Here is a 23,951-nt window from a genome sequence, read left to right as displayed (position 1 = left end):
TTTGGTGGTAAGGGTGTGCACTTGTATAGTGCAAGAATGTGTTTGAATACGATGGTTTCCTATAAATTTTTGCTTGGTATCTCTTTTCAACATAATTTTTGGTAAGTTGGACATCTAAGAGTGCTATTTCATTTGGGACAAAATTGTATGTAAACACTAAGAAGTCTGTAGTCTCATTAAAATAATCAATGAGATTTTTTGCCTCTTCATGTTCCCTTTTATTAGTAAAAAGATGTCATTCAAATAGCGTGTAAAATTATTTTTGAGGCTATTCCTTCCTTATTGAGTACAAACTGATGTTCCCAGTAACTCATAACCAAATTCGCGAAGCTAGGGCCACAGGGGGGGAACCCATGGCTACTCCGCTTTTTTGCAGGTAACAGTTTCCTTTAAAATAAATGTAATTGTCGGATAGAACTATGTCTAGAAGTTCTTTCACTAGACTGATGTCATTCTAGGGAGCCCCTTTCTGCCTTAGTAATTGACTAACCCACTATATGCCCAATGCTTGTGGTATTGATGTATATAAGTCCTTTACGTCTACTGTAAGGAAGTTGTACTGTTCGTCATACTTCATTTCATTAATTTATTTGCAGGAATGACAATGAATCTTTGCATATTACTACTTCTGTTGTTACATATTTTTTTTAAGTGTATTGTCTGTCACTTTAGCAAATGCATATGTGGCAGAATTCCTGCCATCAACTATAGGTCTAAGTGGAGGGTCAAATAAACATTTATGGATTTTGGGGACCCCAAACATTGTGGATGCCACTGGTGTTAACACTATCATGTAGTTGTACATGTCTATTTCTATCTTTCCCTCTATGAATAAATCATTAATCTAGATTTTGATACGTTCATTAGCTGTGTTGTATTCGTTAAGGGATGATTTCTGATATGAACTAGAAGCTAACATTGATTCTATTTTAGTTTCATAGTCATCCAAATCCATAAATACAAGGCCCTCCACCTTTGTCGGGCTTCATGAAGCGTACCTTAGCTGATCTTATCAAGTTGAACTATGCTTGTTCATCTTTAGTTAAATTATACTCATAACCCCTGAATCTGTTTTCCTTTTGGTATGTTCTCATGTCCAGTTCACATATCTTTTCAAATGTATGTAACAAATTGTGCAAAGGGAGATTGTATGTACTTGATATTCTATATTGTGCTTGTGATTGTACAACTGTATTACCCAATAACAATTTTAAATTTATTTTCCTAACATACATTTTCAAATCAAGAATGCTGTTAGATATGTCCATTCTCCTAGCTGGTGTGAAAGTTATTCCTTTAGCTAAGGTGTTAGCCATCTCAACAGAAATATCTAATGTAGAGAAGTTATAAACAAAAAAGTCACCTTCCATATTCGAAATTATAGCTGGCATTTCTGCAGTGTTGTTATTCAAATTCTCCATTACTTCCATCTGTTGTGCTTTTTTCTCTGGTTCCGTTTGTTTTGCTGACCTCCCCTCGAAAAACCCTGACAATTATTATTCTGTTGATTGTTGGTAAGATTCTGTTGACCATTCCGGTTTTGTATACGCTCGCTTCTTCTCGGATCCTCATACTGGTTATTGGGAGCATCACAACTGCTGTCCTGTAACATCCTGCTGAACCGAGTGTTCAGAACTGTTGTTCGCCATTGCATTTTGTAAATGCCCGCCCCTCTGCATGTACTCCTGATTTCCTGTTACACTATGTGGTTGATTGGCGTTTGTGCTAGCCCACCCCTTCCACACTTGTGCAACTAATGGGCGTGGATATGCTGTACCATTCTGGTATTGCTGGCGATCACGCTCATGTTTTATTGACCTTAGTGGCTTTGGATTTGTTCAAATGAAAATCAATTGACTGGAAAATACGAGAGTACTCATATTTATACCGTTCAAAATCGGCATGAGTTTTTATTTGAACATCCAGGACAGATGCTATATCCATTAGTTCGTCAGCCATAATGCTATAATGTTTACACATGAGATCTAGTAGATCCAGTCCTTGTTTATTAAATAATTTTATTAGCTCCTGGTGGAATAAAGGATCTGGTACCAGACCAGTTGATACATTCTCAAACCCTTCGGTACAATGTTAGCTCTTATACACTCTTGAAAGTATTCCACTTCCAAGTGGAGTTTCTTGTATTTAAGCAAGTCCTGCTCTAAGCTGTTTAGTAAGTCTGTTATGTTCAGCATATCCCTAGCCGAGTTCCCATCCGAATTAAATTCATTATTGTGAGAAAGGCCAACTGGACTTGTAAGCCAATCTTTTAAAGTAGGGACCCCAATAAGCCCTGGGACATGGTTGTCAGTAGACCTTTGTCTCGGTAAACTGCTGTTGGTAGCATTTGGCTGCCAACCTGAGTGCTGACAACTCTGTTCTGACTTGTATTACCAGAAAATGAAGTAGAATGCTGCTTCACATTATTTAGCAATGCTTGTGTAGTAACTACATTTACATTTGGTTCCTTGTTACCTTGATCAATCATTTGCTGCTGCTGAGTGGTGTTACCATTTGTAACAGCTCTCATTTGGTTCTGCTGATGCTGCTGCTGCTCATCTTGTGTTAGTAAGCCATTAATAGAGCCATTTATAGAATCCACTTTTTGTGACAGGCATTCTGCTTGCTGTGATAAGGCATGTACTTACGCCGTAAGTTGACTCATGGCCTCAATTTTGGCCTCAATTTCTTTTGTAGAATCCATAAGCAATTCCAAGGATGAGTCCAGTGCATTGGTTGCCATGTTGCCTCAACAAATGCTTAAAAACTCCAAAATCCAAGATACAAAACAACTAAGAAATTAAAAAAATAACAACTGGCAACTTCACTGAAGACTGAATCCACAAAGTTTAATGAAGCGCTTTTCGTCCAAATACTTCGTTGAACTTCATCATACTAACATTTACAAAAATCAAGTTAAAATAGTCCTGTTTAACCATGATTAAAATCAGCTGGTCTGTCCATCTTAAAATTTAAAGGAACAGTAGTTAAAATAGCATTGTGAGCATAATATGCATTTTCCTGTTCTTTAAAACTGCCTTATTTAACAAGCAAATTAATACATTTATCGCATCAGCAAAATGGTGAAAATCATATACGAAAATTGTGTAAAAATGTAGAGTCTCTCCTCATTTATCTAAACTTGCATTATAAACATTTTCAAGTAAAAAATTAACAAGTAAAACATAATTTCTATAATGTTGTTACTACAGTATTTCATCTCATTAAGCTTTTCAGTTTTAAACAGCGTGTGATAAGAACACATGTCGTTCAGTCCTGGAAAGTTATAAACATTGAGACGAATTTGCCAGAGCAATTCCAACTTTTCTAATACTAAGGTGAATGGGACCCCCTCTTGGATTACTGTCCACTTGATCAAGTATCCAGAATTTAAATGCATGTTCTGGATATTGTTCTGTATGCTTTGCTAAAGCATTGTCCAGTTTGTGTTTATTAATACAATATATATGTTCGTATATGTGGTCTCTCATTCTACGCTCAGTTTTACCGACGTAGAATGAATCACAATTTCGACATTTGGATACTTGATCAAGTGGACAGTAATCCAAGAGGGGGTCCATTCACCTTAGTATTAGAAAAGTTGGAATTGCTCTGGCAAATTCGTCTCAGTGCTTATAACCTTCCAGGATTGAACGACATGTTCTATCACATGCTGTTTAAAACTGAAAAGCTTAATGAGATGAAATACTGTAGTAACAACATTATAGAAATTATGTTTTACTTTTTAATTTTTTACTTGAAAATGTTTATAATGCAAAGTTAGATAAATGAGGAAGACTCCTTAGTATATGATTTTCACCATTTTGCTGATGCGATAAATGTATTTCATTTGCTTGTTAAATAAGGCAGCTTTAAACAACAGGAAAATGCATGTTATGTTCACAATGCTATTTTAACTACTGTTCCTTTAAATTTTAAGATGGAGAGACCAGCTGATTTTAATCATGGTTAAACAGGACTATTTTAACTTGATTTTTGTAAATGTTAGTATCTGATGAAGTTCAAAGAAGTATTTGGATGAAAAGCGCTTCATTAAACTTTGTGGATTCAGTCTTCAGTGAAGTTGCCAGTTGTTTTTGTTTTAATTTATTAGTTTTTTGTATCTTGGATTTTGGAGATTGGTATGTAATAGTGGATTAATAAGTTTGACTTTGTGGACCTTTTACAGTAGATAACTGTTGGCATTTCCTTTTTTGCTAGCGTTGGCTTGGTTTTTGCTGTCTCATCTCCTCATTCTGTCATGCATATGCTTTCTGCTTGCGCATAATGTAGCATTACCTGACAGTCTATGAAAGCGTGTTTAGCCCTTGCACTACTCCAGTTCTTTTCTTTTGCTTGCCCAGTTAGGATATCATTCCTTGTATTCACCTGGAGATGTACAGGATGCCTAGGTTTGACTTTAGGTACCAAATGATGAACCAGGCTCTACAGCAGCACTGTCTGTGTTACCAGGCTGAGGAGCATGATGTCAAGCACTGCCATAAGTAGCAATGTTTTTGTCCATCTAAAGTGAGACTGAAGAAGAGGTAGTGGCCTGCCTCTCTTCTGTTAGAGTGGCAGAGTTTCAAGATGTTGACTGCAAGGATCAACAGGAGAGTCCCTTGTGAAATCCCAGACCAGTACTAGAACATTGAGTGATGGTGAAGGAACAGGAAGGGTAGACAGTAGTCACCTTCCTCAAGATAAATCCATTGAAAGTATCATGTATTTGGCCATTTACATGTTGATTAATGAATGGTCAAGCTCATACATTCTGTCTATTGCCAGTAAGTATCTGTGTACACCGCGTCAATGACATTTTTGGAGTATCCTGAAGTGTCTGCACTGCTTCTCCCTCATTTAATTGCCTGGAGCATAACTGCATTTGTCTTTTACCCGAGAAATGGACTTTTTAGTTGCTCGACAATGGTGAGGTGGAAACTCAGGACCAAAGACTCTTCTCTTTAGACCCACTCTAGTCCATCAGGGCTTATTGGCATAGTTTGAAGAGAATAGCGTCTGCAGCAACAAGGCCCTGTAGGCAGGCCCCTGTGCTGTCAACAATTTGACATCTTTTGGAACCTCTTTTCACAGCTGCTGGAGTTCACCTTTGGAGACCATAGGCTTATACCAGTATTACACCCTGTTCAAGTCTCTTATAAACACTCTTTTCTGCCCCCATGCCTTAGCTGTGTTGCCTGACCTTGGGTATATGACAGAAGATCAACAGTCCACAGTATCAAACTGCAAAGGTATGAAAGTCAGAACTTTGAATTTTTTTTTGTTGTTGGTTGCCATTATCTCTGAGGATTCAGAGTTTTCTGTTTCTCCAATGTGGTGCAAATTTGGAATTGGTGTGTATAATATGCAGGGAGAGCAAAAAAAAGCTATTTTGTGTGTGTGTGTATGTTAGGTGTCTCATGGTTGGATGTTTCGAATTTTGAACTTTTTTAGTTCAGTGTTGCAGGCTATTCATTTTCTTACACAGACCTGCCTGACCTCCACTTTCACTTATTGCACGCTCAACCCCTTTAGGTTGGCGAAGTTTGGGGCTGCCAGTCCGCGAACTAAGATTAAGGAGAGTGCTAACTGCAATATCTGGAATGACTTGAAATAGAATAGTCATCTTCCAGGTTTATTGTATATGTTGTAAGACAGCTTCATAAGAGCGCTAGCAAAGAGATTTAGAGGGTCTGATTGCAAATTTCCCATTTTCAGTACCCAAGTATGTTCCTGGGGTCATCAGATTACATACTAGGACCAATGCAGCACTGTTTGTTCTGCCTGTAAATGCATACAGTATTATGAACTACAAGTATATGTATATGTGATTCACCCTGGCCAGCAGTAAAATACAACATTTTAGCATTAAGATGCATTTCTTGTGATACAGAAATGTTGATATGGAACAGAAATTGGTTTCTCCAAGGAACTTTCTGAGTAGAAGATACATAGCTGTTTTTCATCTACTGTAAAGGTATTCAACCTGTTTTTGTAATTCTTGGACACCTGGCATCTTTGTTTGTGTCCTAATGTTTTAATTTATGGTCCTACCTTTTAGTTAAGAAATTTACTGGTTTATCATGGATAATGGATAGAAAAGCATTTTAATGCTTTTCTGTGTTGGTCATGCGTGAGGGTTAATAATTTCTTGAAATTCCTTTGGGCGCACACATATATACACACATCCTTATTCATGAGAACTGAAAGTTTAACTAAAAGTGATGGACTTAAGTTATCCACATCAGAATTTAAAACTGTATTTAAAGTTGGGGGAGATGCAGCTTTTTGACAGAGCACACTTTTCCTTCGCTCTGATAATCTAGCATTTCTCAGACCGGCTGTTGACCAACTTATTCTCACAAGAGTTATAGCCCTATTACACATTTGTTCACATTAGTGCAAGAGTCAGGAGTGTTTTGAGTGGTGCTGTGAGCTACTCTGGGTTCATGCATTTCAAGCTCTAGCATTCACACACTGTGACTTACATATGCTTCCACATGTGCTGCCATCAGTTTACAGTGCTGTGAGCCACTTATGAACATGTGCATCATGTCGCTCCCCTTAAAAAAGTCATGGACCCTCTCCACTGAGCTGGATGAGCCTGTATGAGCTGCTGCAGTCTCAGCTTCTTGTGCCATCTTTTCTCAGCCAGAATCGCTAGTCAAATTCTGATCTTTTTGAGTCATAGTAGAAGTCTACAGTTCCATGGATATTTTCCTGTGGTAGTATGCATGGAAGATGTAAAGCTGGTGTTTCCTCCATCTGAGTTGAAGACTTCTTGTTTGCATAAATTACAGTTTCATCCATTTTTGCATTGTTTAATACCTAATTTAGTGGCATTAGTGTTTGGTGAGCAAGGATGAGGAAATATGGACATCTGTCTTATGGAATTTGTCTTTAAGGATGTAATTTAAATTGCCTGGTAACATCTGGATTTCACTGCTGCTCTTCTTCTTCTTTTGGCTTTTTCCCGGTTAGGGGTCGCCACAGCGGATCACCTGTCCGCTCATGATTGGCAGTGGAGTTTTACTGTGTCAAGTTGCCAGCCCTGCGCCCAACCTTCCACAGAAGGTACACACATGCACACACTCACACCTAGGGCCAATTTAGAGTGTCCAAGCCACCTACAGCATGTCTTTGGGATGTGATGTGGAGGAAACCCACGCGACCACAGGGAGGACATGCAGACTCCGCACAGAAGCACCCCAGCCGAGGATCGAACCGGAGAACCTCTTGCTGTGAGGTGGCAACATTACCCGCTTCACCACCGTGTCCGCCCATTTCACTGCTGCTCTTAAGAAGGCTAATTCCTTCTACAGACCCCCTAGTGTACTGGAATAATGTTGTCACAAAGCATCTTGGGACAGATTGTTATGTGATCTCTTAAGTTTGGTATAGGTTCAAGAGACATTGAAAGCTTTCCATTTTTTCACTGACAAGAAGTAGCAGTAGTGTTCTTTACATCAACTGTCGCAGTTCCAGTCTTTCCTTGTGGATTGAGATCTGGAAGAACTGACAGAACTACATGATTAGGGGATTATGGAGTCCCTAGAAAAAAATGTTTATGAATACTTTCTCAGTAGTCTTTCACATTACCTACTATAATTTGTTACTGTATTGATGTGATTAAGACAGAAAGCTTATGCATGCCTGTGCATTTAATGGCATTGCATGAGCTAATCCTCTTGTAAGGAAGCAGGGAGACCAACAGTTTTAGATGGTTGTTTACTATGGATAGGCTTCCTAAGATTTGGTTGAAGACACCTGTAAAGGTACATACCAACATTGACACCTGAAAATTTTGTTTATGGCACGTGCTAGCTTTCTTCTTTACTTCTAGGTCTGTCCATCCTGTTAATGAGCCCCCCCCCCCAATATAAAATGAAGAAGACACCCAAGCATCATGCATTCCCTTCTAGCACTGTCAAAAAAGTCTCCCAGGAGGCAGACACCACAAGAGTCACTGCATTTATTCTGATTACTCCATACAGCTGTTGGTGGGAGGCCAGAGTTCTGAGTTTTTCCTGTCTTGAAGAGCATTGCCATGGACAAGAACCTTCTGTTCATAATTAAATGTAAGAGTGTCTTAGAACTAATAAAGATTCCCACAGAATGAGCTCACCTAAAGTACCAAGTGATCTCAGGAGAACTCCTGGAATGGGTCCATACACTTCTTTTCAGAGTAGCCACATGGCCTGTTATTTAGAGAGCCAAAGGATTTTTTTCCTACCCTTTTGTCACAGAAGAGGACAGTAAGTTGTTGCCCCTTCTTAGACCGCCATGATTTCATTGAGCCTACCTTGTATGTCATAATCTAGACAATGACTTTATAAGTGGTTGAAAATACTACTGCTGCAGGATAATGTGGTGTCATTTGACATGAAGAATAGATTTGGCAAGTTAATGAGTGGTGTCTGCACAGGGAGTCCATTTGAATAGCTTTGAGTGGGCCTCACTTTCACTTCAGATTGCTGTCATTTGTTATTTCCTCTTTACTGAGAATATTTCTAAATGTGCTTGCTGTAGAGGTAGATAGAGGTCTTGTATAGAAACAAATCACTAATATTGTTCAGTGTGGATGACCGGCTTCTAGTGACCTTTGAGTACTTATTCATAACCAAGCAGAAGTCTTCTGTTTTTTATTTTTTTGTTTCCTGAATAGTGGATTGACATTGTCATGATGGAATTTAATACTGTTTAGTTTTGGTTACTCTCATCCAAAGAGAGGGTCCATGAAGTCCTAGTCTTGCAGCCTGTTGGACTTTGTGGCACCAGCCTGTTTATTCACTTGATGGTTTGGTACTTTAGTGCATAGTAAAGTGCAAATACCCTCACAGCTTCATGGATCTTCTATCATATTTCTGTCAGTAGTCCATAGAGTTGTTTAGTATGGATTAAAAAGGATTTGGTTATGGCAGCTAAGGATATGTGGGAAGAGAATAAGCAAAAGGTAATATAGAAACAGACACTGCAATATTTTGCCTCTGGATATGGGTAACAAGATACAAGCAGTTAAAATGTATTTTATTCCCTTTAGTTTTATACACAGGTCAGGCATATTTTATCAAGCAGATGAAAAGTTGTGGATATCAATTGATAGATTTGAAGGATTATATGTGGGAGGGGAAGAGGGCAAGAGTCACGTGGGACAAGCTGATGCTCCCAACAGAGCAAGGAGGTTTAGGATTACCTGATCTGAGGGATATTTTACAGTAACACCGTTAAGGCTGTTATACATAACACACGTGGAAAACTACAACTCAAAGTGGAAAGGGGTGATGATGATGCAGGGGTGGTAATTCAAGAAATAAGGAAAGAATGGTATTTTGGACACAGATCATTAAGGAGAAAAACAGTCATACAGAAGATTATATTCATAAAGTAGCAATAAGTAGACTAAGAACTAAGCCAACACGGGAATGGAGAAAGGAAGTTATGTCATTAGGGTTTACTGCAATTAGGGGTACAGAGAATAGACAAGAGGGAACTGGAGTTTACTAGAATAAGCTGGCAAAGGAACCAATGTACTGGGAGCAAATAATTAGGAAGGGAAAGGTAACCAAATGGGATGAGCTGAAGAAGATATTTGCATTCCCAGTCAGTTATTGATATTATTGTATAGACAAAGAAAAAGGGGTAAGGGAATCCTAAATGAAAGACTTGCACTGGTTTAGTTTTTAATTGAATCTACAACAGAAGCTGCTGCTAAAAAAGAGAAAACTGGTAGGGCATTTAAAACATTGCATGATAACTAGAAATTAATCACAAAAGATAGGGAAGAGAGATTAAATGTGCAGTTCACAAAAAAACAATGGGAGGATGTGTATGGCTCCCAGATATGCAACAAAGTCTAGAAGATTTAGGATTTTTTTTCCTGGAAACAAAACAAATAAAAAGAATGTTCCATACTAAAATTATGGAGCATTTGAGAGAGATAAAACATCAAAGGGAGGACAAAATAATTTTTGCACATTTTAAAACAAAACATAATAGTGATGCTGCTTTATTAAAGGGTACTATCTTGGAACAAATTAATTGCACTTGGGGGGATGAAGTTATGTTGAAAGAAAAGTTATTGTATAAAGAATGTGTTTATATTTTAAAGTACAAAACATTGGTCCCTAAGGGGCTGAATAATGAACTAAACCGGAAGTGTCTGCTTTAAGCACTGTGTGTTTTTTAATTGTTTAATTGAATGCAGTTTGTGATTGGATTACAGTTTGTGTGTGAAATTTATAAAGGGGAAATGTTTTGGATATTTGTTTGTATTCCAAGAAGGTGGCGACACAGAGGCGCTAGAGTAAAGTACTGTTTTTTTTACTACTTGGCTGCTTTATTTTATAATATTTCAACTTTTTTGCACATTTGGGGTTTTTGCTCGTTGTATTAATTTGGAGTGTGGAGGTATTGATGTGGTTTTTTTTCCTGGAACTGCTTGCATAGATACTATTATATACTACAAGCAGACTCCAAAGAATTTTTCTTCAGTGTTGGAGGTGTGATGGGGAAGAAACTGAATGTATGATGGTCTTAGTGTTTCACTGTTGCAGTCATAACTGATGGGATTTCCTGTGTGGAAGCCCTTGGTCGGCCCGACTACCAGATAATTTTCTCTTCCTCCTGAAATCTTGTATGTCTAGGTATAAAGGGAGTCAGCTGATGTCATAATCCCAGTTCTTTCTTGCCATCATAGCCCCTAGCAGAGTGTTAGTCATTGCATGGGGCAGTCCGCTCCAGAGAAAGAAGTCTAAAGCTAAGTAACCTGTTGTGAACCTCTCTTATGTTTCTTGACTAATGTCAAAGACAGTTAATAACGGTTTCTGCTTTGGCAAGCAGATACCACACCTGGACTTTTTTTTCTGTTACTTGATTGGGTCCAAAATACGACATGCCTATCTGTTGGTTCTGTACTCGCTTTAACAGTAGAACAGTCAAGCACAGGGCTGAGATTTTAGCTAAACACTTTAGCAAGTTGCTAGGACCTTCTTGTACGGTGTCATCCACTGGTCGGCCTGAGGTTAATCTCACTAGGTGTGAGAAGGAAAAATGCTCAAAAGTTAGAGTACCAGGTGACATCATCTGCCAGTCCGCCTAGGCTTGTTATCATCAGTGAAGGTGACATGCATTTGTAGTCCCCTCCAATGACTGGGGTTGTGGTACATGCATCTATCAAGACCCATTCAGAGTCAGATATGCCACTGGGTCCCTCTTCTTCCACACAAACTGAAGGAGTTAGCTCATTGGTTGGGTCCAGAGCTGCTTTGCAGGTTCCAGCTTCTGACTGTTGCATTCATGCTGACGAAGGGATGTTCAGTTTTTGTCATCATCAGGAGATCGCCTAAGGTCAACGTCCTTTGGATGTGGCTGCCTGCCTGCTTCCCAGCTGTAGTGTAGATGTTGCCGCCAGGACCAAGCCTAAGGAATCACACAAAAAGGCTGCATCCAGCTTGCCCCAGCCAATACCTACCAGCTACCACTCCCAACTGCAGGACTGTCAATAGGACTTAGTTTGACTAATGATTTGATCTCTGTAGTCAAATCCAGGCACCTCTCTCTCCCAGGTTCTGTCCCTGAGTAAAAGAAAAAAGAACATCTCCCCAAGGATCTTCTGATTCTTTTGATTCTGAGGATGGTGATAATAAATCCACCTTTGAGGAGGGTGCATCTATTGATTCCTGTGGGAATAGAGATTCTGATGAGAACCTTGCCTCAGGTTTTTCCAAGGACATTTCCTTTTTTGAGACACTACATATCATAAGGGAACACTTAAATTGGGAAGCGCATGACTATCTACATTCCAAGAATGCTCCTCGGCTACCCTGGTCATGAGGGCTTTGAATTGCCAGTTTCATATGGTGAAGTACCAGAAAGCCATTTTAGGTCAGATGAAGCAAAAACTGGGGGGGGGGGGCTTTGAAAATAAGGCACTCTCTAAGGAAATGCTAGACTTATGTAGTTCTTGCTCTCAGGTTGCTAAGCACTCCTTGCACTGCAGTTATGGCTCTGGAAGCTTCCAACAGGGCAGCAACTACAGGATCTGTCATTAGAAGACACGTCTGGCTGAGGAAACACTCCTTCCCTGAACATGTGAAATCCAGTTGTTTGGATGCTCCTTTGCACAGTGATTTACTTTTTGGCCCCAAGGCTGAAGCTGTGCTTAAGAAGATGGAAGATGAGGGCAAGTCAATGCAAACTGTCAAGGATTGTCAAGTTCAACCTCTTCGCTTCAGCAGCATTTATCCTATTAAACACTGGTCCTTTCCGGCCTCCCAGTGTAAGCTTAGACATAGGAAATCTCGAAGGGAAAGGAGTCAAAGACAGCACCAGCGACCGAGACAGTGGTAAGCAGATTCAAACAGGCAAGTGGGATCTCACCAGCAGGAGTCTACCAGGGAGCATTCATGACATCCATGACATTTCACTTCCCCCTCCCCTTCAGTCCCACCCCCCCCTTCCCTAACCCCCCTCAGACTAGGAGGATGGTTGTCCTTCTTCTTAAACAATTGGACTCTTATTACTGGGGATCAGTGGGTACTGAAAATCATTCCAAGAAGTTACACACTCCAGTTCAAACAGCTTCTAATTCAGTAAGGTTTCCCAGATGTTCCACAAAACCATTAAACAGAGGCCTTAAAAGCAAATTCATCTCCTCTGCACCCAAGGTTCTGTGAACCAGTACCAAACACATTACAAGGAAAAAGATTTTACTGAAGGCTTTTCCTAGCTCTCAGAAAAGAGGGTACCTGGAGGACAATTCTGGACCTGTCAAGGCTCAGCAGATTCTTGCAGGTACCAAAATTCAAAATGCCAACCCTTCAAAAATTGCTGCATATGATTTCACCCAGTGCTTCCATAGTATCCTTAGACTTAAAGAACACATACCTCACATTCCCATCAAAAATCTCACAGGTTCTTGCACTTCATAACAGGTGTGAGGCATTGCCAGTTCTGTGCTCTTCCCTTTGGCTTGTGTACTGCACACACAGTTTTCAGAAAATGCCTGGCCCCGTTGATAGCCTTCTGTGGGACTAAGGGCATTCAGATTTACCCCTACTTAGACAACAAATTCATTCAGGCAACAGATCTAGAAAAACTCAAAGCAGATCTGCTTTACACCAGACATCTTGGCTTCATTGGGGTTTATCATCAATACCCAAATGTCTTAGACCATCCCCCAAAAAACAGGATTGTGTTTCTGGGGGTTTTGCTGGACTCCTCACTTCAGAAAGCCTTCCTTCCTCCAGACAAGGTTACCTTTTCTAGCTCTACACTTCCAAAAGCTCCTTCTCAGGAACTACCTCACAGCTGTAGAGTCCCTCAGAGCCTTGAGTTACATGGCTTCTTACATCTTCATGATCTCCCTGGCCAGACTACGTATGAGGAAGCTCAAGTGGTACCTCAGAAATGTGAGGTGCCAACACTCTGTCACTCAACTTCAAAGTGAAGCTTCTCCCTTGTCTCAGAAAACAGTTTGCCTGATGGGCCCAAGCATGTTCCCTCAACCTGGGCCTCCCCTTAAGGTTCATCCTTCAGGACCATGATACCTAGGACATAGTGTGAGGGGCCGTCTACAACAGCTTTACAGACTCAGGGTAGATGTGATTCCCAGTTCAAGAACAAACAAATCAACTCAGAAGAACTGAGAGCAGTCCAAAAGGACCTGATCACCTTTAAAGACCAATGGAAACCAGGAGTACTCTTAGTAAAGACAGACAATGCCACAGTTGTGTTACATAAACAAGCAGGAGGGTCTCATTCTTACCCTCTTTGTTGTCTAGCCATGGACTTTTGGGAAACAGCAAACTCCATAGGCCTGCATCTCATGACAAAGTCCCTACCAGGAGAAACCAGTCAACTACCAGATCACCTAAGCAGGAGCCTGTCAGACCCTTATGACTGGCATCAACATCGGGAAGTTTTTCTCAGCATAGCCAAAGAATGGGATGTGCCAGAGCTGGACCTTTTAGCCACCAAAGAAAATGCTTACCGGAAAAACTTTTGCTCAAGGACCAAATCAAATGCAAACTGGAATACAGATGCCTTCTTCTTCCCTTGGTCAAGCCTATTCCTCTATGCTTCTTCCCGTACCCTTGCTCCCCAGGGTACATACTAAGTCCAAGGCTGACATTACCTCAGTACATTCCTCATACGCCAAGGAAGACTAATCTCTAAGAGTTGGTATATATGATGGGGGGGGGTGATGGGGTAAAACCTCTCTGTAAAAAGATCTTAATCGCCATAGCTTGAGATTTGTGATTCTTTTTTTTTTTTCCAGCTGCACTCTAATTTTCATAAGTTAGGAGTCACGGTTACAGTCATTACATTTCTGATACAAGGGCTTCATTAAACAGTTTCTTAAGGGGTTCCGAATCTCTGTCCTCTTTTGAAGAACACTTCTGCTCTTTGGGATTTCATGGTCGGCAGGCTTGTTTGTCTCCCTTTCAAGTTGGCTGGTTCAGTAGATATGCAATTTGTTTCTGCCAAGATGCTTTTCCTTTTGACCAGTACCTTTCCCAGAGCAAAATCCAGTATTTGGTCTTTAACAAAGATGCTGTGTCCCTTGGGAGTCTGTCATTGTTTAACCTCAGAAGTGATCTCAAATACGTCCTTTAAATCAATACATCCATCTCACTGTTTTCTTTTCAGTGGAAGAATCCCAGGGAGAAAGAGCTCTTCATACTTTTGATGTGTACTGTTAGCTCTGGCTCTGCCTGAAAAGGATGCGCGAGTGGGTTGCCATGCCCCTTGTTTATTGTCTTTCCTGGGGCTTCTTCCTCTTAGATAAGTTTGTACTTTGTGATTCTTCCCATTAGTTGCTCAATATAGAGGGCCTTTGATTTTATTAATAACAGATATGCTTTTAAAGGCTTTTGGATTAGATGTCTATTACCCTTTCATCATCATCATCATCATCATCATCATGTGTTTTCTTATACCATGAGTGGATGAATTTTTCTATAAGCCAGACAGTATTTGTTTTTATATTTTAATTTGTTTCATGTATGTTTGTGCATGGATCTCAGACTGGGGAGCACAGAGGCTGTGCATATCCTCTTAGCCAGGTGGACAATGTCATGACCTGTGCTAGAAGGAGGTGCACACAGCACACATGGGAAACAGAGAGTTTGAAAAACAGGGCAAGCTGTGAGGGTATTAGTGGAGGGTGTTGCATCAGTCACCGACAGTACATGTCTGCCTTTCAGATCACCTGATACTGCGAACACACAGCTGCTGCTTGCAGTTTACATGGTTGAGTGATGATTTAAAATTATATAATGGGAAACATTTTCACTGAGATCTTGCCAGATAGGATAACAGTTTAAAAAGCAGAATCAGTCAAGAAATAGATGCATTTGAATTTTGAATTTAGAAAATATTTCATTTTATAAAGTGAAGAAGTTTAGAATAACAGTAATTGTTAGAGAAGCAAAGAGGACATTTCACTGCTTTAGAGTGAGAGTGGAGAAAGCTTCACTGCTGAATGAAAAAAATTCTGACACTGCTTTTAGAAAGAATACTTGAGAGGTGGGCATGAATTGCAGAAAGAGTGTATACATTAGATATAGTAGCTGGAGAGAAGTGAGATAGTAACTAGTTAGCCTCAGATAAGGAAATGTAGTGATGTGCATTGGGAATATGAAAGGTGAATGAAACATACCTTTTCATCAGAGTTTGCACTGTTGCAATATGAAACAAATGCAGCTTCCTGATAAAAGGGGCAAATTTAGTTTGGACACTTAGTGTCTGCCAGAAATAGCACAAGTGCTGGATGAATATTGAGTTCTACATGTTTTTGTGAAGTTGTTTTAGAAAAAAAAGCATCAAAATGACCAGAATACGTAAGGCCAGCAGTGGGAGGCTCTGTATAGCTCCAAAGAATGCAACAAAGTCCAGAAGGTTTAGGATTTTTGCATGCAAGTGTTTGCATATGTATTTTTATAGCCCAACCAGACTTCAGAGAATTTTTCCTCGGGCAGATAGTAATTGCAAGAGGTGTGAGGGAGAAGAGAGATGTAATTGGGAACATGTTTTTTTAGGGGGGGAATGTTATGAGTTGACAGATTTTAAAAATTTCCTATGGAGAACTTTGTCAGAAATGTTGGGGCAGTTAATAACTAACTAAGGAAATTATTCTTTTGACTTTGGACACAGGATCAGAATTGTCATTACACAATAATGACTTGCTAAGTTTAATCCTTCTGGCTACCAAAAAATAAATTGCTAGAAAATGGAAATCAAAATCTAAATGAACCATAAAGAATGTACTGAGTACTGGAAAGGAAATAAAAGAATTAGAGGGTGTATCTTTAGAAAAAGCGAAGGAGAAATGTACATAGAAATAAATGGAATTTGTGGGAATAATGCATACAGAATAATGTTCAGGAGAAGTTAAATTTAAGGGAAGACAGGACTTGAGCAATTTCTATAATACTGGAATGAATAACAATTGTTAAAATGGAAAACATGTAATGCACAAAGGAAATGAAAATGTGTAAAATGTTTTTTTTTCTTTTCTGTAACTGTATATGTACCCATGACATTGTTCAATGTGACATTAAAAAAAAGAATGCAAAAGGGAGGTGTCAGGCTCCAGAGGTCAAGGTGTTTACATCTAGTAACAATTTCATTAGGAGGAACGATTGGGAGAGAGGAGATGTACAATTCAGGGGAGATCGATTGGAGTCAGATCAAGTACCAGTCAGGTATAAAAACCAAAGGCAGGAACCACGAAAACAGCACCAATTAATAAAAAATTTAATCCAATTAAGCGCTTTTCATTTGTCACCATATAGAAACTTCTTCAGATAAAAAACACCACAAACAAATGATTTAAATAGTCATTCAGTTAGTTCTCAATTAATCAGTTATGCCACTTAAGAGAATAGAAAACCATTAAATGCATCAGAAACGTTGTAGACACTGAGTTACATTTAAAGACCAATAAAAAACACTGCTATACTCAAATAAGTCAAGTATAAACGTTTCTTAGTGCAACAAAGACAAACACAAGAGATAAAAAAAACTGTTTGTAATGATAAAAACTGTTAAAAATAGTAAACTCTGTAGAATTGAACTGTTACCTTCGTGTAAGACACTGTAACCTCTAGGTGCATTTAAAAAAACTACAGAGTTTACTATTTTTAACAGTTTTTATCATTACAAACAGTTCTTTTTATCTCTTGTGTTTGTCTTTGTTACACTAAGAATGTTTTATTTGACTATTGGTCTTTAAAATGACTATTTAAACCATTTGTTTGTGGTGTTTTTTCTGAAGAAAGTTGTACATGCATGGTGAAACTAAAAGCTTTTAAATAATTTTATATGTTTTTTATTATTGGGTCCTGTTTCGCGGTTCTTTGCCTTTGCCTGTTTCTTCATTACCAGTCAGGTATAGCCATGATTTTTGCAAAATGTATGTCCCAAGTTCGGACATTAGTTTATAAAAAGTGGGGGAGTAATCACGCATTATGCAGAAGTAACTAATTTCTTTATAGTAAACAGCTGAGGTTTGTGAAAGACAGATATGGAAAGAAAGAAGAGGATCATGGACAGAACCATGTGAAGTACCTGAATGAAGACATGAGGTCAGAGAGAGAGTGGTGCCAACTTGGACCATTTAGAATAAGTTTATAATTATCACAGTTGAAGATTTTTAAGCATGAGTCTGAGAAGCCATAGCATGAGGTATAACAATATTGTCAGAACCTTTACTTAGGTCAGTAAACATGGTCGTAGTGAGCTGTCCAGCATCTAAGTTCCTGTGGATGGAGACAGTAAGAGACATCCGGAGGAAACCAACACCCAGTCAGCCATGGAGATTCTTTGCACACCTGGCAGTGCCATGGCAGTGCGAGTATGTTAGTCTAACCCCACTCTTGTTGGTGACACAGGCACTTATGTCACTGCAAGGCCCACCTGTGCCCAGCTTGGGTGGTCATGGCCATACCTGTCTTTGGCCTGAGCCCAACTTATGACCTATCTCTGCCCACTAGCCAAGGGTAGGTCATCTACAGAGCAGTAGGTGTAACCAGATCAAGACCAACATCACTCCCCACCATGATGGCCATGCTCATTCCTCCTCTGCATGTGCTATCAAGCACCTCAACAACTACTTGAACTCAGGGCACCTAGACTGCAGTGGAGAGTTTATCTCTCTGTGCTGTTGGTGCAAGCTTTTGACAAGAGAATAGTTGATATTGTCCATGTGATTACCGGTGTTTGTGAAGATGGATGACTCTGGCGAGTTTTCACAGGTCTGGAAATGTTCCCTCTTTTTGGAAAGGAAGTGGGAGAGGCTGAAACTATGAGACAGAGTATAGACATTTAGAATTTTATAACTCTGGGATACAGTCAGTATTCCTCTAGCCTGCTGAGAGATTGGAGGCTGTTGTGGTAACTCGAGTCTATGGCATTTGGCGATTCCTCTGATGCAGTAATGTAGTGGAGATGGACTTAGAATGGGATACTGGGCAGTGGTGAGGGACATGGCCTTGAAATAAATGTATTTGCATTTTTTTAACTTTCTCAATACCTTTGTTTCATTTAGTTATGTTTAGGTTGCAGTCTGTTTCTCACTTGGTGACTTTGAAGTTCTCCCCTCTGCTTACCCCTCTATCTCAGTTAAATGTTAAATTTTGTGATAAACAAGTGGTAGAGAGATCAACCTGTAATGCTGCAAGAAGTGGTTGTTTTCCAGGGATAGCAGTATGTTAAACAAATGTTTGAGAACACAGTTTATATCCATTTGGGATTTGACTGGATACCATTTTATAAGGGACAGTTCTAAAACTCGAGGATGATTGTAATTATGGATGAAGTGTCTTCAGGTGATGCATACATCCTGTTATTAATTCTTTTGATGTAGCAGGTATTTAGGATGGAGCATTGATTACAGAGAAAAAAAAAAACAGCATCATTAGTAATTCAGACTGGACAGTTGATAAAAATCCATCCCAGTATTTTGTGTAATTGAATTGTCTCATGTAAGGCTGTTCTTTCACTGTGTGAAGCTAAATTTAGAAAAAGAGCTGTATAGACTGCTGCTTGTAAAATCTATGTAGATTAAATTCTTCCATTCTGTGTGTCTCCAAGTAGTAAAGCATGTATTTAAGGGTGCATGCCACCAGATAAGTGTTGGCTGAGGGGCAGACAGTCTGAAGTTGTTCAGTTTCTTTATGTCCCCCACTCAGGTTTTCTGTGGTGATTTACATATTTCTACCTTTAAAACTATTGGTGCCTTAGAGGAAGGAACTCTGCTTCACAGCTTCAGAGTCTGTAGTTCAGTCCTAATATTTAGTCAGTGTGGAGTTTTGCATATTCTTCTCAGGTTTGCATTACTTTTCTCCAGGTAGTTTGGTTTCCACCAACTTCCTGTTGATTAGCTACACTGAATTTTCCAGATATGCATGTTGTATTTACACTTGCATTTATGACACTGGCCATGGCTGAGAAATTTCTGAGAGAGATCAGGTGGCTTACCAAGTAAATAAATGAATTAAAATGACATTATTTGTAGTTATTGCCTTCTCTTGGCTCATATCTTGTCTTACTGCATAAAGGAAGTACTTGCATGCCTTGAATGTTGCACTGCTTAAGATTTCTTTAAAGTATGATATAAAGTTTGCATTCTTAGCTAATTTAATATTTGCCAGAGTACATAATTTTATTTATTCCTTTGTTTTAAGGAAATGCTATGGGCTACGTGCGAATGATCCGATCAGGTGGGCTTCACTGCTGTAGTAATGCTATAAGGTATGTTATCCACATTGATGTAACATAACATTGGCTAGGAGCACAGCAGTTTTACAACTTAGAAGTTAAGAATTGGAGAACAGATAACTAAAAAGATAAATAAATTGTATTGTTACAGGTTTGTTCCAGATATTGAAGACATTGTAAATTTTGAGGAGTTAGTGAAAGAGGAGAATCTTTCAGAAGAAACTCAGAATGCAGCTAGGTAAGAATGCAAGGTCTTATGTGGAAAAGCCTGAAGACACACTTTATTTCTCTGCAGGAAGAATCAATACACTGTTTTCATGCACAACCTGCTAAATGTATAGCCGATGTTGTTAATCATAAGGAGTGCTAGAAGCTTGCAGGAAAGCAGTAGTTTTTATTCAGGAACGGCCGTAAAGCATTTTCTTTCAGTGTTCACTCAAAATGAAGCAACTCCACTATGAATGAACCTTATGATCTGATGTTGTTGTTCATCATTCATTCATGATGGACAGGTTTCTGTTCCGTCCTCGGAACCGATTCGGCCGATATAGCAAGCTTGCGCCAGCCAAAAACTCTCTAGCTAATGTTACCCATATTGCCCCTCTCCTCATCTCCTCAGATCTTGTTTGCCATATAGAGTTTCAAGACGTATCAGGCCAGCTCTCAACCTAAGTCTTCCTTTTTTTCAATAAATATTGACCCTTTGCCTTTATAATTACTTATAACTTTTTTACTCTTAGTTGTTTACACCTCTGATATTTTACTTCTTGTTTGAGTGAAAATTTCTTGCCCTTTTTACCTTTCTGGTATTTCTTAGTACCATCGTTGGTACAGCCCCTCCCTTTCCCTTTGGTAATTTATATATACTATCATTGGTATTCCTTTCTCCTTTATATTACCCACTTGGGTATTTCTCTCCTTTACCATTGTTAGTAATTTAAAAAAAAAAAAAAAAAAAAAGGATCCTTTCTTACTGCTTTTGTGTGTGTGTGTGTGTGTGTGTGTGTGTGTGTGTGTGTGTGTGTGTGTGTGTGTGTGGGGCCTATCATGACAGTAAATCTTTGCTACTATTGAATTGCTGTTGGATTGTTGTGTGGATATTGGTATAATGGCGGACAAAAAGGGCACTACTGGTTTCAAACAGTGTAATAAATGTGGCAGGAAGATGCCAAACTCTGGGCATCTCTCCTGTGTTTTATTGCCTGGGGGTACCTCACTTAAAAGTTCAACCCCCCATGCAAACTCTGTAAGGGTTTTAGTTGCCCATACCTTAGCCGAGTGAAAGAATAATTCTGAAGGGTCTTTTAAAAACCCTTTTCTTGGAGGCTTTGTCTGAGGTGGAGATCTCAACCCCTCCTAAAAAAAAAAAAAAAAAAAAGGCTTTGTCTGAGGTGGAGATCTCAACCCCTCCTAAAAAAAAAAAAAAAAAAAAAAAAAAGAGTCTTAAAAGAGGAGCCAGTCAGTACCTTCGACTCCTCATCCTCAGGAATCGAAAACCACTAAGGCCCAGGTGCATACGGAACCGAAACCAAAGATGGCTAAACTAACTTTGATGCCTGTGTCAGCACCAAAGTCTAAAACTCCGTCCATGGTGCTGTCCTTGACCACAGAATCTACAATTACTGCTTCTGCCATGGTACCGACATCTTTCACTGCACCACAGACCCTCTCGGCACCAAGAGTAGTCTTTCCATTAAAAATGGTCACACCCACCCCTCCCCCCATCACAACCTTCTGGTCCTTTAACCTTAGTGCCCAAGGTTGAGACACTAGCCAGGACCAGATATTCTATGTCAGTTGAACCCTTTGTTGGACATCAGCTAAGTTCTGCCCTCGATCAGCCCGAATTTCCATCGGGGTTGTCAACCCGTTCCACCAGGAGCCTTTCAGAGCTCGATGTAGTGAGACTTGTGAATCAGCTCCTAGCTGCCAGAGGCATCCCAAATCCATCTAAAACCTCCCTCCCACCCAGAGCCGAGGACTTTTCTCCACAGACTACAACATATAGTCCTCCTTCAACCCCCCCCCCTCGCAGGTTTTGGAGCCCTCGATGCCGACGTCTACCCCAGTGCCAACTTCTTCAGTTCCACTGGTGGGATCTTACCATGATTCTGGAGCTTGCCCTGTGGTCCACGGCTCAGTCGGAGCCGACACACCCTCGAGTCCATGACTGGTCTGTCAGCACCGTGACCCCTAGTACGACACCAATTTTTTTCTCTGGTGCCGTCTACGGTTCTGGTTGCTCTGGCAGCTCCAATTCCTCTTGTGGCTCCTTCTCTGGAGGCAGGCTTGTCGGAGCGTGGTGTGACCCTGGTTCTGAGGTTGTCTTTCTCGGTTCTCGGCTCCCATCCCTCTTTGTGTGGGCCTGCCTTCCAGGTTATGGAGAGGGCACTCGCCTCAGCAGGTTCACAGCTGGCCCCTTTGGCACCGGAATGCCACTTATACATGCCGTCTGGTCTCCAGCTGACACAGTCCACTACACAGGGACATTGGGCATGGGAGCAGCAAGATACCCTACCTCAGGGCACCCTCTCTTTGGAGTCCTCTTCAGATGCCCCCCCTGAAGAGCCACCCCATAAAAGATTGTGCAGGATGAAGCACGTTGACTCCCTTGAGGAGTTCCTCACTGAAGATACGGATTACAATGAGGGGCAAGGGTCCCCATGATCGCCCCTTGAGGATGTCTTCTTTGGAGACATACTGGAAATGCTGAAAAAGAGGTGTAACTGTAAGTCCACCAACCCTTCATCTGATGAATCTGTATTCTTGCAGGCTTTCTGTGCTCGACCCTCTACTTCCTAGGTGACCCCCACCTGCAGATGAGTTAGTCGAGCTCATTGTGAAGCAGGCTTGGAAGACTCCTGACACCGTTGAGCCAGTCCCCCAGAGACCGGACAAAATATTCTCCCCTCCAGAGGATCACCCGCATTGGTCCAAAGGCTTGCCAGTAGACACTGTGGTGGTGGTGGTGACCACGAAGAAAGAAATCGCAGAGGAGAGTTCTGCTGTCCATCGTCCAAATAGGGAGTCTCGGATGATGGACAGGTTAGAGAAGCGAGTTTATGCCTCATCAACCTTTGCCATTCGGTCATTGAACTACTTGGCACATTTTACCCGTCTCCAGAGAGACCTGATCACGACACTCTCAGGAACTTTGGCAGGAGCTGTGTCTGATGAGGTGTGTGACAAAGTTGCCTCGCAGCTTGCCACCCTGAAATCCATATGTAACTTGTCCACGTGGTTGATTTCCCATACAACTGAGGGGGTGGCCAAAGCAGTGGGTGCAGGCATTGTCATAAGAAGTCACACCTGGATATGCTTGTGCAACCTTTGGACCTTTCAAGTCTTCCTTTGTCAATGCTTTCATTGACGCCTCCTCCCTTTTCGGTCCAAAGGTTAAAGACGCACTAACCAGGTGTGAGAAGGACAGCAAGACCCTATCTGCTGTGGGCGTACGTTTTTCCACCCCCCACCCCTAACATTCCTACTCTAAGAATCAGAGAGGTGGAAATATGTGGTTTAGGAACTCCCAAGGGCCTTCCTGTGACACACATGGCGAGTTTTCCCCCCCGGGCAGAGGGGAGAGCTCATCAGGGAGAACCCCCCCCCCAGACAGAGAGGGTTCACATAACCAGGGATCCAGAGCTTCTTTTTCCAGGCAGCCCTACCAGTGCTTCTGAAGAGCGGCCCGATTGCTTGCTTCTGGAGGCAGTCAGGGGATGATTTTCTCTGCACTACTTAGCATGGCATTCCAGAATGACAGATTCCTGGGTGCATACTATAATTACCAGATGTTATCACATCCCCTTCAATCTTTACCTGAGGCCGCAAAGGCAGATCCCTGACGTTAAGTAGAGATTGCCTCTGTGTAGACAATATGAGACGGAGTATAGCTGGAGTTTTTTTAGATGGTCAGCATAGGGCATATGCTTTAAGCCTGTGATTCTTTTAGTGAGGTGTTTCTGCAGTCTTTCCAGTTGTTGCAGATGTCTTAAGAGGTACATACCAAACAGGACGTTGTATTCTATTATGGATCTAATGAGGGATGAGTACAGTGGGACAATAACCTTCTTTTTTTCTGGATGAAAAGCCCTTAGTGATGAGGTGTGCCACATAGAAGGATTTCCTGACTGTTGTGGTGATGTGGTTATCAAAGGTGAGACCACTGTTCACCTGTGTCCCTAAGTGTCTTATCACACCTACAGTGTTTAGTGTACTGCCACCTATGT

General features: G+C 40.6%; 1 protein-coding gene across 1 annotated transcript in view; it reads left to right on the top strand.

The window, feature by feature from the left end:
• The window catches only part of WASHC4 (WASH complex subunit 4), a 1,952,913-nt gene that overhangs the window by 1,533,115 nt on the left and 395,847 nt on the right, over positions 1-23,951 (top strand). The window contains exons 31-32 of the mRNA XM_044087827.1: positions 19,689-19,755; positions 19,874-19,960. Coding sequence (XP_043943762.1) covers positions 19,689-19,755; positions 19,874-19,960 — 154 coding nt within the window. The remainder of the gene's footprint in view (positions 1-19,688; positions 19,756-19,873; positions 19,961-23,951) is intronic.

This window comes from Protopterus annectens, chromosome 11.part0 (assembly GCF_019279795.1).
Source record: "Protopterus annectens isolate FY-2018-M chromosome 11.part0, PAN1.0, whole genome shotgun sequence".
NCBI lineage: Eukaryota > Metazoa > Chordata > Ceratodontiformes > Protopteridae > Protopterus > Protopterus annectens.
Note: the sequence above shows the minus strand (reverse complement) of the source record. Positions and strands in the feature narration are given on the sequence as shown.